The sequence below is a fragment of the Catharus ustulatus genome, chromosome 8 (assembly GCF_009819885.2).
Source record: "Catharus ustulatus isolate bCatUst1 chromosome 8, bCatUst1.pri.v2, whole genome shotgun sequence".
NCBI classification, from domain to species: Eukaryota; Metazoa; Chordata; class Aves; order Passeriformes; family Turdidae; genus Catharus; species Catharus ustulatus.
Genome location: NC_046228.1, coordinates 25,989,669 through 26,002,079, shown reverse-complemented (window position 1 = coordinate 26,002,079; position 12,411 = coordinate 25,989,669). Strand labels below are relative to the sequence as shown.

Sequence of the window (12,411 nt, the reverse complement as noted above, 5' to 3'; positions counted from 1 at the left end):
TCCTTGCTAAGTAACAATTATTTTTCCAATTTGTTACTTCTGCAAAAGTCTGTCATTTGCTACTTATCATGGAAGAGCTGAGATTGACCCTTTTCATGCACAGATATAAATGAATACATGTATATATATATTCTTACATGTGTATATCTAGATATACATATCTTTGGCTCTAAGGATGCACTGCCAGGATCTAGTTCAGAAAGGATTTAACTGAACAAATAATTAAAAGATTAAGAACAACTCTGTTTATGCTGTGTTGAGCCTCAGATTACTGCTGGACATCTATGACAAAATGCCAGGCAAGCAAGCCAAAATGAACATTTAAACAGAATGAATGCACTTGGGATGACTGAGACAGATCTGTGATCTGTGTGGTTTCATCAGATGTGTGGTGTGATTACAAATTATTGAAAATAACTGTGGGAAGACAAAATCCAGAGCAATTCATCTTTGAAAACCATGAAAAAACTACCAGATGCAGCTACAGACACAGTAGTGTCTTCCTTCTATCTAACCCAAAAAAACACAACACTTGAGATAATTCTGTAACAATACTTTTTTTAATAAAAAAATTAATTCCAGTTCTGTCAATATGCAGCATCTTGTTTTCTGATTTATCTTAACATCATGAGCAAATCAAACTACACAAAGAAAGCAAGTTGCTCTGGACAAAAGCACAATCATTTTGATTCAGCAAATAAGAAGATTTACTAGAAATTTCATCCTGGCAAATATTACAGTTATCCATCATGCATAATGAATTAACTTTGTGCTTTATTTAAAATTCATACAGTCTATTTTTTGCTAATATGCTGCATATATTGCCACTATCCTGTCCATTTTCTTCTATTAGGAAATATTCTACTGTGCACTACTTGCAAAAATGAGATAGATATAAAAATCCTTAGTGCAGTGTACCAGCCATTTCCACTGCTCTAAATCATTATTATTCACACACAGAGTGCTCAGAGATTTACAGGAGTGAGCATTTTAAAACCACTGCTATCAGAACTTGCTAGTTCTTTCCAAAAGAGAGCATCTTTTCTTCTTGTTTTGGGATGTTTTTACTTTAGCTGTATATACAAAAAAAACCCCCATCAAATTTTAGTTGTTGCTGCCATTTTCTTCCTGAATTGCAGGAAACTCATGTTCTTTGATAGAAATTGGTTTAAAAATTTGTTAGAAACTCCTGGTTCCAGGACAATTTTGAAGTTCCTATGTAAAGAGGTAAATCCTCAGACCCACTCCTTAAAATAAATAAACCCAGTAGTATTAACTTACCACCTCTACAGATACTACAAGAAAAACCTCTCCCAAATGGAATGATCAAAATGGTCAAAGTAACAGAGAAAAGCAAAACTAGTACAGTCCTTTCTGACAATCTCTTGTATGATTTGATGGAAATCGTTCTCTGCTTTTAGAGTGCATTTTGGCAAAGCCTTTCTGTATCACACAGCATCAGCACCTCACCTTGGCACTGCCAGAGCAGCCACAACATCAAGTTCTGCTGCTGCTCCCTAATAGGAACTGATTTAGTGCATAGAGCTGCTTGCCTTTATAACATGCTGGTTGGATGCTTGACAAAACAAAAGGGTCTTTGTTCTAAATAAGACCAAAAAATCATGTAGACCCTGGACACAATGCAGCAACATGAAGTCCCAATGATTCCTGCCCTGGTTTTGAGTTAGTAAGTCACATGGAAACAGTAGCAATTTAGCATGGAAGGGGCACCACAGATTTATGAACAGCATTCCCTTCCTTGCAATTTTCTTCAGTCCACAAAGACTTTGATGGTGTTGAATGGAAAAGTCTGGAAAAATATTTAAGCAGCTGGTCTTATTTAATTGTTGTTGACTTATTAATCCATCAAGTTATGATTTTATACTGTCTATACTAACTCAAAGTTCTCATTCTCCATCTTTTCCTCCAGAGCCCTCAAAGACAATCAGCACAGTGTCACCCTGTTGCCCTAACCTCAGCCAGCAACCACAGCCTTATACTGGTATAGATTGGTATATACTGGTATACATTGGTATGTCACCCACCTTACAAATTTATTAAGACCATGTTTGGAATAAACTTTTCCTATTGAAGGGAGCAGGGGGTGAAAGTCTGTTTTAGGCTTTTGCCAGTATTTCCCCAATAAAATTAGCAAAAAACTCACTTTTTAGGACTTGGTCATCCTCACAAACACTCTTGGGAGCTCTAGTCACAGTGAGAAATTTAAGCAGAAAGCTGGAAATTCCTCCAGAAGGCAGTTCACTGGGAATGCCCATCCAGGACAGCCATCCTAGGAGGACTTTCCACTGCCCTCCTTCCCATTTCTGATGGGATTAGACCCCAAAAGTCAGAATCTCACTGTTACCTGAGCAAGGTTAGAGGGGCCATAAAGGCAGAAACTGAAGAAATGGATGCAAAAGAACGGCAGAATTAAAGGGCAGCCTGACTCAAGAGCAGCTTGCAAAATTCCATTCTGCAGCCTCAAAGAGTCTTCAGAGTGATCCCATCAACTTCAGCCCCATCACTTTAGATATCATATTATTCTAGTTTTTACTTTTCAAAATAGCGAAAACAAACAAAAAAAAAGTATTTTTGTGGCCTGTGAGGATCTTCCAGAGACCAGCAAGATCAAATTGAGGCTTTATTTCATTTCTAAATGTTTTTCCTCCTGTCTTCAATAAGCTTTTAATAAAAACTAACAAACAAAAAAAGTATTAGCTTCCTAATGTTTTTTTTGTAAAAAATAAAATAAAATTAATTTGCCTCATGAAGTCAGGATAAAGCATCATAAAATAGGAAAGGTTCAGACAAAATGCTTGCTGCAAAGATTGCATACATTCACCAAAGGATCAATGCTGTTTTATAAAAATATGCAGTACCTGATGAAAAGTTTATGAACTCATATACCTTTATAGCAGATGCTTCCCTTCCAGAAGCAGTTCCACAGTTAACCTCTGACTTGGCATTCTCCTGTCAAATACCCTTGGCATTTAATCAATTAACAAGGATCATTGGGATATTATAATTATCTGAAGCACTTGGACCTCAGATTTGTGTGCTGATCCAAGTGAGAGTGCAGATATTACCCTAAGCTTCTTCAACAGCACAATTCTGGTGAAAACTGCAGTTTTCTACCTAACAAAGCAGCTGATGAGGCACAAACACAGCCAAAAGGTGTTTCATGAACAGCTCCTGGCATTATCTCTGAAGAGACTTTATCTAAGTCTGCTTCTTATTATTTACTGTTGGCAGGTTGCCTAAAGAGTTCACCCCTCTGCACTGGAAAAACTTCAAGGAGTAAGTTTAAAATTCAAACACTACATTAATGGGTACAGAATAAGAATCAGAATATTTATCTATTCAATACACCTCACAGAAAACAGTTTGCCTGCCTGTCTAATCTCACATGCCCCACTTTACTCAGTGTTACAGGGTCCACACATTTTTGCTTCACTTCTCCTCTTTCTATTTGAGATAGCAATAAGGGTTTTCTCAGCAGTAAAGAATAGAGGAAACAACAGGTGGTTGGTTTTGTTTGTTTTCCTCATTTAGATGGATCTAGAGTGCTGGTGGATTAAAGTTCTGGTATTTAGCATTTTGATATAGTTGGCATATATTTCTATTTAAAGGACTCAATTGGCCACGGCTTATTTCTTCTTCTAGTGAGTTTCTTTTTCCCAGATCTTCTGGGAGAATGTCTGCAGATAGGATTAGATTGGAAATGCTATTGCTTTCAGTGTACTTAAGACACTGGCAGGGATGAGAATTTAAATGAGAGATTTCAGATGTCTGCATTATGCACTTCACAAATTCCTTCTTGCCTAAGGGAGGTAAGAACAACAACAAACTTAATTCATTTCCAAGTTAATTTAAGAGCAGAGTTTGATGGCAGAGTATTTGCATATGCTAGTTTCAAGACAGATGCAATATATGCCATCAATAATTTGCACCTGTACATTTTAAGATATGATTTCTTTTTCTAGAAATTCTTTGTGTGTACTATAAAAGCTTTTTCCACTGGGGTCTTGGAAAATAAGGGGGGGAAAAAACCCCAATTCCAATAATCTGACAGAACTTTCCTTTGCGGTGGAAGGACTTCACCAATTTGTGGTTTTCCAATTTTCAGGATATATCTCCATTTTGTATTTATTTAGTTTCAGACAGCATGTACTGAGTAACAGTTTTCTGTATGTGTCACAGCATTGCTTTCCTTTAGAATTAGGAAATAGGAGGCAGTTTAGATGTAATTTATTCTACTGACTGATCAACTTGCTTAATAGAAGTTTGTATTTTGTATAGAATAGGATGCCTTGCTAAACTATGATGGCAAGATACAGCTTCAGAAACCTGTGTAGGCACAAGAAAAGGTGGTGATAAAACTGAAAGGTCCCACCAGATTTAAGTATTCTCGATATTGAGACATGGGAATAAATGTTAGTACAGCACTGGTTCCTGATCTCCCATTTCATGCCAAATGAAGAAATCCAAGCATTATTAGCAGCCCCCAAAAAAAAGCCATCTCAGCTGCTGAGCTGGCAATTACTTTTCTCACTTCTCCCCACTGAAATTCCAGGTTATAGCCCAGCTCCTGATTCAACCAGCGGAAGGGATCCTGCCAAATCCAAAGGGAGCTGAATTTAGCCTCTTTCCCTTCCAGAACTCCAGGAAGGGATGACAGTTTACTTAAAGCTTCCAGAAATATTTTTGTTTCACTCACATTACTGGTTGTTCTAAAAAAGGATACCTATCTCTTATGTCTGGGAAGTAACTCCGTACATACATAAATGAAAGAATTCACGCTGCTTAATTTGATGCTATTATCTCTGTGCTGCAGATGTGTGACTTTAAAAAAGTAAAATGTAAGCAGGGGGATGTGCTAAGCCTGTAACTATGTTTTGCCATACTCTACATTAACTGAAATTGGATTTACATTAGTCCTAAGTATTCTAGGAAAGAGAAATTAATTCCATGCTTTTTCAGTACTGCATGCTGACACAGGTTTAAAACACACTCATTTTCTTAAGCATCAACATTTACTTTGGATGCATATCTACACAATTTCTTCTTTATTTCCTCAAACTCTTTCACAAATATTAATTTGAATGAGCATTTCAAACAAGACAAAATGGAACTAAGATTTTTGTGTTGCTTTCATGGCTATTTGCTTGAACTGAATGAATCACAGGTGAATTGTTAAATTGGAGTGTAATTGAATTATCTGGGCATGCATTTTATCTGTATGGTATTATGACTTTTACCTTATTGTTCCCACTGGGAAAATGCATCTTCACCATAACCTTAAGCAGGTGCATCAATTTCATGGCTTCAAAAGACAGAAACGGAGCCAGGAAATCCCACTGGTTAGTAATCAAATTTTTTTTTTCAAAGGAAAACCATTAGAATATATAGCCTAAGGTGTTCAGCAGAAAGCAAATTAAACCTGAAATACTATGAATACAGGTTACAGAAACTTTAAATTATCATTAAATACAAAGCTTTCTTTCATTCTGTATTTCTTTTTGCTGCCAAATTAATTTATCCACCACGAAACAATAAAAGCAACACAAAACTGCTTTCAGAAGATGTTTGAGGGATAATGAATAATAGACATTTTGCCAGTGACCTTCTGGTGACCTTCAAGAGCTGCTTGAAGGACTGATACCATGTGAACAGCAACAACCATAACAAACACTGGTTTATTAAAACCAAGAACTTAAATGTGTGAAGGGTGAACTTCTGCAAACACATCAGGGAGAATATCTGTCAGGACATTTGATATGAAAACTATTCCACTGCTGCATTAAAACCCTTAGTTTTGCAGATATTTGAAAGTAATTGGATTGCACACAACTTTTAAAATGGTGTATGTATTCTGCAAGCTGAAAGTATTTTCCACCATTGAAGTTACATGCAATAATCTAGGGGAAAATCTGTAAATAAAAAGCACGGTAAAATGGAGTGTTGACACTGTCAAAATTAATCAATAATTAAAGTACTTTGACAAGAAGATTTCTCAAGAGCCTCTATCTTCTGAATGTTAAATTATGAAAGCGTGAATCAGATGTTTTGTGTTTCGTGTGAATATCATATAATGTGCTCCTGCACTATTGCATCTGGGGAGGATGTTAAAAGACTCAATTTACATTTAAAAACCTGTTTGTTATTTATTGAATTCTTATACCATATATTAGACTTGAAGGGGCTTAATTTCAGAGAACTGTTAGGAAAAGAATAGGGATAACTGAAAAAGTACTGATTTTATATAGGTGGAATTTGGTATTTGGACCAGTTAATTTAGTTTTTATTCTAATTAACGGCATCCAATTAAAAAAATGCAAGGCTTATATGCTGATTACAAAAAAATTCAAACTAAATTATGAAAAGAATGTAAGACTGGATAATATGGAAAGAGTTAGGTAGCAAGTAAGAGTCCTATAGATATCTTGGACTTTACCCCATTTCACCTTGAGGTTTAGAAACCATTTTTCTTCACAGTTCATATCTAAAAAGGTTTGAAAGAAGAAACCAGTTATGTGATAACAAAGCCGTACAACCTCTTCCTGTTATTTTGGGGGGCAGGAGCTTGAAAGAGAAAGCACAGAAACGCTTTGGGTTTGGGGAGTGTTTTCTGGTTTGGTCTTTGTTTGGAGATTTTTTTATTTGCTTATTTTGTGAAGGAGAAGAAATATCTAAAATTATACAAGAAAAGCATGATGGTTTCCACTTAAAAAAAAGACAGAAGTAGTCACATTGTAGATGATATCAGTGCTACCTAAGGCAGAAAAGGTTTAAATTTATTTATTTATTACAAGTGCTACCTGGAGTAAATGAAGCTGGTGCTACCCTGGCAATGTGCACTCCCTGTACAGACTTCTGGGCCAGAATTCCAACTTCCTAACTTCTTACAGGTTGAGTTTTGAAAAGGATGAAGCAGACACAACACTTTAGGCATACTGGCCATTCCATCTGAGCTAAAGACAAAATCCCAGTGCTGAAAGTAACCACAGCCTGTGAGAGCACTGCAGAAGAAACAGGGCATGGAGTAATAGCACAATGGGCTATCTATATTAAAGACTTGCTTAACAACAGCTTATAAATATCTGGCTTTGTATTTCAGCTTCACTTCAGGGCCTTAAAAAGTAAACATGAAAGTAAAGGCAGAAGCATTCCAGGAAATGGTGCATGCAATTACACAAATATAATCTAGCTATGTGCTACAGCAATGCCCATAAGACAATAATTTTCACAATTGCCCTTGACATGGAAAATACCCTAAATTCCAAGCACAGCCTTCTTTCTTCCTTTAAAAGTTTGTAGCTGTTGTGTTACATTGTCATCTTAATAGAGTGAATTATTTTGATGAAACCATGCTTGGAATATTATGACATGATTGAGTTTTTTTAATGTATTCAATGCTACTCAATAGCAAATAATTTCCTGGGCTTGCATTCTGGAAAAGTGTCAGCATAATACAAGATGGGGGAATGCACAAAATGGGGTAGCTGGTATTTTAAAACACCTAGGTCAGACTGCCAAAGCCTAGAAAACAAGCCATGTAACTAAATCAGGGAAATTATATTCTTAGCTTTTTAGATTTTTAACTTATGGTTAAGTGCACATATCATATGCCACGCTCAGAACTGTTCTCAAGTCCCATCTGTTTGATCCCTTTCTCCTGCTTTTACTGACAGCAAGGGCTATGCCTGGATTACAGTCACTATTATGCAGAAGACTCACAATAAAACCTGACAGTACATAAACATTTATCCAAACTGAATTTTCATTAAATGGGGATTCAATCCTTCTGCTCTCATGACAGATTTTAAATAAAGCTGAGAAATGCTGGTATAATTTTTTAATCAACTAAATGTAAAAATGGAAAATTTATGCATAAATATGAGCAAGATCACCCAGCTCAGAATTCACCAGAACAGCATGTATGCATCAAAAACAGACTGTCCAATGAAATCTGAAAACTCTGGGATCCTCACCACAGTAGCACACTTCAGATGCTGATAAACCTGCTGCAATTTGGTCAACTGGAAATGATGTTTCATTTACTGTACATTGGTGAGTCTTCTTTCATTCTCCATTCAGGCCTTCTATTGCTTGAAGGAGAGATGAAGGACAGACAGGATGAAAGGAGTATCTCATCCAACATACTAAACCTATAAAGAGTGCATCAGAGTTTATCACCAATGCCAAGACTTCCTGTGCATACACAATAGTCTTAAAGGCTTCTTCCAGAGGAGAAATTTGAAAGTACAATCCTCTTCTGCACTCAAAAGTTTTAGCCACTAACTCAACCAGTGTTTTCCAATCCTAAACAGGTTATCTAAAGAAAATTCAGGGACTAAAAAGATAAAAAACAATGTAGAAAGAGTCACAAAAAAAGCCCAAAACCCACAACCCCACAAGTCAAACTCAAAAAAACCCAGAATTCCTTGAGATGGGGTATTTTAAATAAAATTGTACAAAGAAAATTTTAACAGGTCTTTTTAAAGCCTGGATTACATAATACCCCATTAAACACTGATGTGTCAGAGTTGACTTTGTACTTGATTTGTTTTGTGTAAATTACAAATTAAGGCACCCTCACCATTGAGCTTAAATTCTCAAGGTGCCAACATTGAAAAAAATTTAAGCATATGGAGAAGCTAAATATGAAGTTTCCCTACCAATGACCTACCCTATCCTTAAAAGAAGCTCATGTTAAACCATTCACAAAAATAAACACTGAAGTCACAGTTTTAAATAGCACAATACATCTAGTGGATCTTGTTTGTTACCTAACCACGCGGGAGAACTCTTGCCAGTTTACAGCCCAGGCAATTTTTCACCAAGAGGGAGTGAGCAAAATGTAGAAGTTTGAATAAAAAAAAATTGAATTACAGAATTTGAGTTAAATTTAGAATAAAAATCATTAAATTATTTTTTTAAAAATTAAAATCCTGTGACTTTGGGATGTTCCTCTGTTGGCGAACAGGAATGGAAGATCCATGATCAGGGTTCCTTCTGACCTCCTCATTTCCTGTGCTCTCAGTGGTCTCCTGCCACAGAGCCTCCCCCTGCCCTTGGCCAAGGGTGCACCTTAGTCCCACTCCCCACAGTTACGGGTTCTAAGCAGGTAGGGCAGGAATCCCACAAAACAGGAACGAGCCAGAGCCAGCACTCTTCAGCATCCTGGTGCCAGTGTCACCACTGACAGCTGGAGGCAGAGGATGGACACGTTGTCAACTTTCCAACAACAGCACAATGGAGCTCGTGAACTCTGAAAGGTGAGTGAGCTGCCAGCTGAGCCTGTTGGGTCACAAGGATACAGAAGAGGTCCAAATATTTATTAATTGCTACCAAATCTCTCTTTTTGTCCCTTGATAATCAGCATATTTATCCTTAGACATGCACACAACAAGAACAACTGCACAACTCCCTAAGAATATCATCTACTAATTCCCTTCAAACCTGACCAAGTGGGAGGAAAGTTTTTTGCTCATTCAAGGTTCTCTGTCTGCAGCTGTTCCACATGGCAAATTCCCATTTCAGTAAATTGGCGCTCTGCTCCCAGAACAGATGCAAAATCACTCTCACAGTGAGAATATACAATGCAGCCTGATTCTAAGAACAAAGTACCATTTTAAGTGTTCATAATTCTGTATTCAAATTATTCTTTTTTGATCGCAATGGGAATTCCATTACCCTAGTAAAAAATGGCTTTTTTACCAGTTAGAGGACAATTACAGTATATCAGTATTGTATTTTTCTATATGTGTACATTCTGGCTGTGATTTCTGAGCACTGCTATAGGCTACAGACAGAAAAACACCTACATTCCACTCATTATAGGACTGACCCTGACAGATACACCCAGTCCACCAAGGTAGAGATATAGCATTTAAGGGTCAAATGTAAAGGTTCATTCCATTAATGACAAATGTATCAGTATAAAACTGATTCAGATTGTTGCTTGCAGTGTCGAAGGTCCTTGCAAAACTAAACAAAGTATTGCAACTAATAACCCTTTAAATTTGGAAATGTGTTTCCTTTTGCTATATGAAAATTGTTGCCGTATGCAGGTCCTTTGGTGTTGCACCACTCAAAGTACCCACCATAAAAAAGATGTTTAATTCCCAAAGAATGTGCCAGTGCCTGGAACTTGTACAAACAACAAAAACCTCAAACACACAGGAGCCAAGAGACTCCCAGGGTTACTGGTGCTTCCCTATGGAAGGATAACACAAGGACAGAGATGAAAAAATTTCATTCTTTCCAGCGGAGTGAAAAGTCAACATTCTGGCTTGTTGAGTTAAAGGGGAAAGCTTGGGTGGAAAACTTCTAATCATTTATCAGGCTGCACTATCAGAGTCACAGGAAACAAAGAAAATTTTGGCAAATTCGATAGGAAAGATCGTGAAAGCCAAAGAGACAAACCAACAGCAACAAAAAAAAAATGCAGCTCCTAAGAGGTATCTCCTACAAACTTTTTAAAATGTAATCCACAGTTTACAAAATCAGTCTGTTTAAAGATATTAGCTACTAAATTTATCAGCCAATTTAAAAATTCTCATATACACCCATTTTCCTCTGTTATTTTATAGCATTCAGTTTGAATATTCTGACAATGAAAAACACTTGAATAATTGAGTGATATAATTCCCTTAATAGCTCATGACATTTCTAAGAAAGACCAAAAAACCTCATCTGCTTTGAGAAAACAACAAAAAAGCCTGTGTAGTATTATGATGGAAGTAGAAAAAGACACAATTTTCCGCAATAAATGAATCATAATATTTAATTTAAGCATGCCATACAAAAACATAAAGAAGGGAATTGGTGGTCATTGAATCATATACGACTGAATGAGAAAAATCACCAGCAATGTACAAAAAAGTGAAAATTTTGGAAATATTCTTCTGATAAGCAGAATTTTATCAATCTTTAAATTCACAAATTTGCATTTTTAAGCCAGGCACATGGGACTTTGAGACTTTTTTTTCTACTTTTATTGAGACTTAGCAGCTCAAGTCCCAAATCCTTCAGTAAATCTGTCCTCCACACTTTTTATTATTTATGTTAGAGTTCTCCATATATTTAGATGTTCAGATTAGGACTTTGGCATATGAGTATCTCAGATACACTTTTTGTATGCCATACACAGTATCTTAGGAGCAAAACAGATCACAAGAGTCCAAAATGAAAATCTGTTCTTCTGCTTAAAAGATTACTTAAATAATTGGGGGTCTGGTGGGTATGTATGTTAAAATCCTCATCCTTAGGAAGATACTGCATTATTCCTTCTGCATATCACTCCTTTTTACAGGCCTCTGTGGCTACATAACAATTAAAAATAAATAAATAAATAAATGCAGTGATCTGGCCTTCTTTTCTGATATTCTTTCCAACATATTCAAGATTGCCTTGCATAATAGTAGAAGTTCAGGAGTATAAAAGTTTGCAACAGCTATAGAGCAAGTTGAGATAGCTATCATAGTCCATTTTATCTCTCATTAATTAAACTTAAGAAACCCTAATTCTAAGACTACTAGCCCTTCCTCTCTCTCAATTAACAGTACATAAAGCTATTGTCAAATACTCTAATTGGAGTACCCAAAATAAAGGAATGCTTCTGGTATGTCAGGGAATATATGACTTTTATATGCAAAAACCCAACAAAATGAAACATTAATCCTTACATGATTAGAAAACAGAATATTGAAGATTCTTCTTATCCATGGAAAGATCAAAATGTTGCTTCTTGTATTTACATATTCCAATATATGATTATCACAGACTAGTAAAAAACCCATCAACTGTGAGGAATGCAGTTGAATTGGAGAAAAAAAATTCCATTGCTTTCCAACATTCTACACCCGAGTGTTTACTTTTTCCTAATGCTTCCTCCCTCAGACAGAAGAGTTTTGTGGCACTGGCTGGACTTACCGGCAGTGTTTGTGGGATCCCGTCAGGGTTTCGATCACAAAGCATTCCCCTTCGTTGAGACAATATGCAAGGTCCTTGTCTTTGCATGGCTTAAAGTGCTCAGATCGCTCCGTGGAATACGTCGTGGTGTCTGAGGAGGAAACAGCGAGAGGAGAGAAGTGCTGTGAGGATAAATATTGGATATTCCTATGGCACGCGGTAAATAAATTTGATTGTACTGGACCCTGCAACATGGAACACACACTAAAAGAAATGGAAAGCACGGGGCATGGATTGCAGATTGTTTGCAATCAGGTTTCTTAAAAGGTTCACAAGAAACACCTGCAGGAAAACAAACCAGACTGCAGCAAAGTTGGAGGATAATCTCAACCACTTCCAATTTCCGAGGTTTCCCTGCTGAAATGTAGACACCTACTTTGCGACCTTTAACCAGAACAATGTTTTTATATTACTACACCAAAACGTGATTTGAAA

The 12,411-nt window shown here is 36.6% G+C and overlaps 1 protein-coding gene across 3 annotated transcripts in view; it reads right to left on the bottom strand.

The window, feature by feature from the left end:
* The window catches only part of NRG3 (neuregulin 3), a 394,566-nt gene that overhangs the window by 236,807 nt on the left and 145,348 nt on the right, over positions 1 to 12,411 (bottom strand). For all 3 annotated transcript variants that reach the window (XR_006163020.1, XR_004418567.1, XM_033065988.1), the window contains exon 2: positions 11,938 to 12,067. Coding sequence is in view for 1 of the 3 variants with exons in the window: in XM_033065988.1 (XP_032921879.1) it covers positions 11,938 to 12,067 (130 nt within the window). In the remaining 2 variants the exon portion in view is untranslated. The remainder of the gene's footprint in view (positions 1 to 11,937; positions 12,068 to 12,411) is intronic.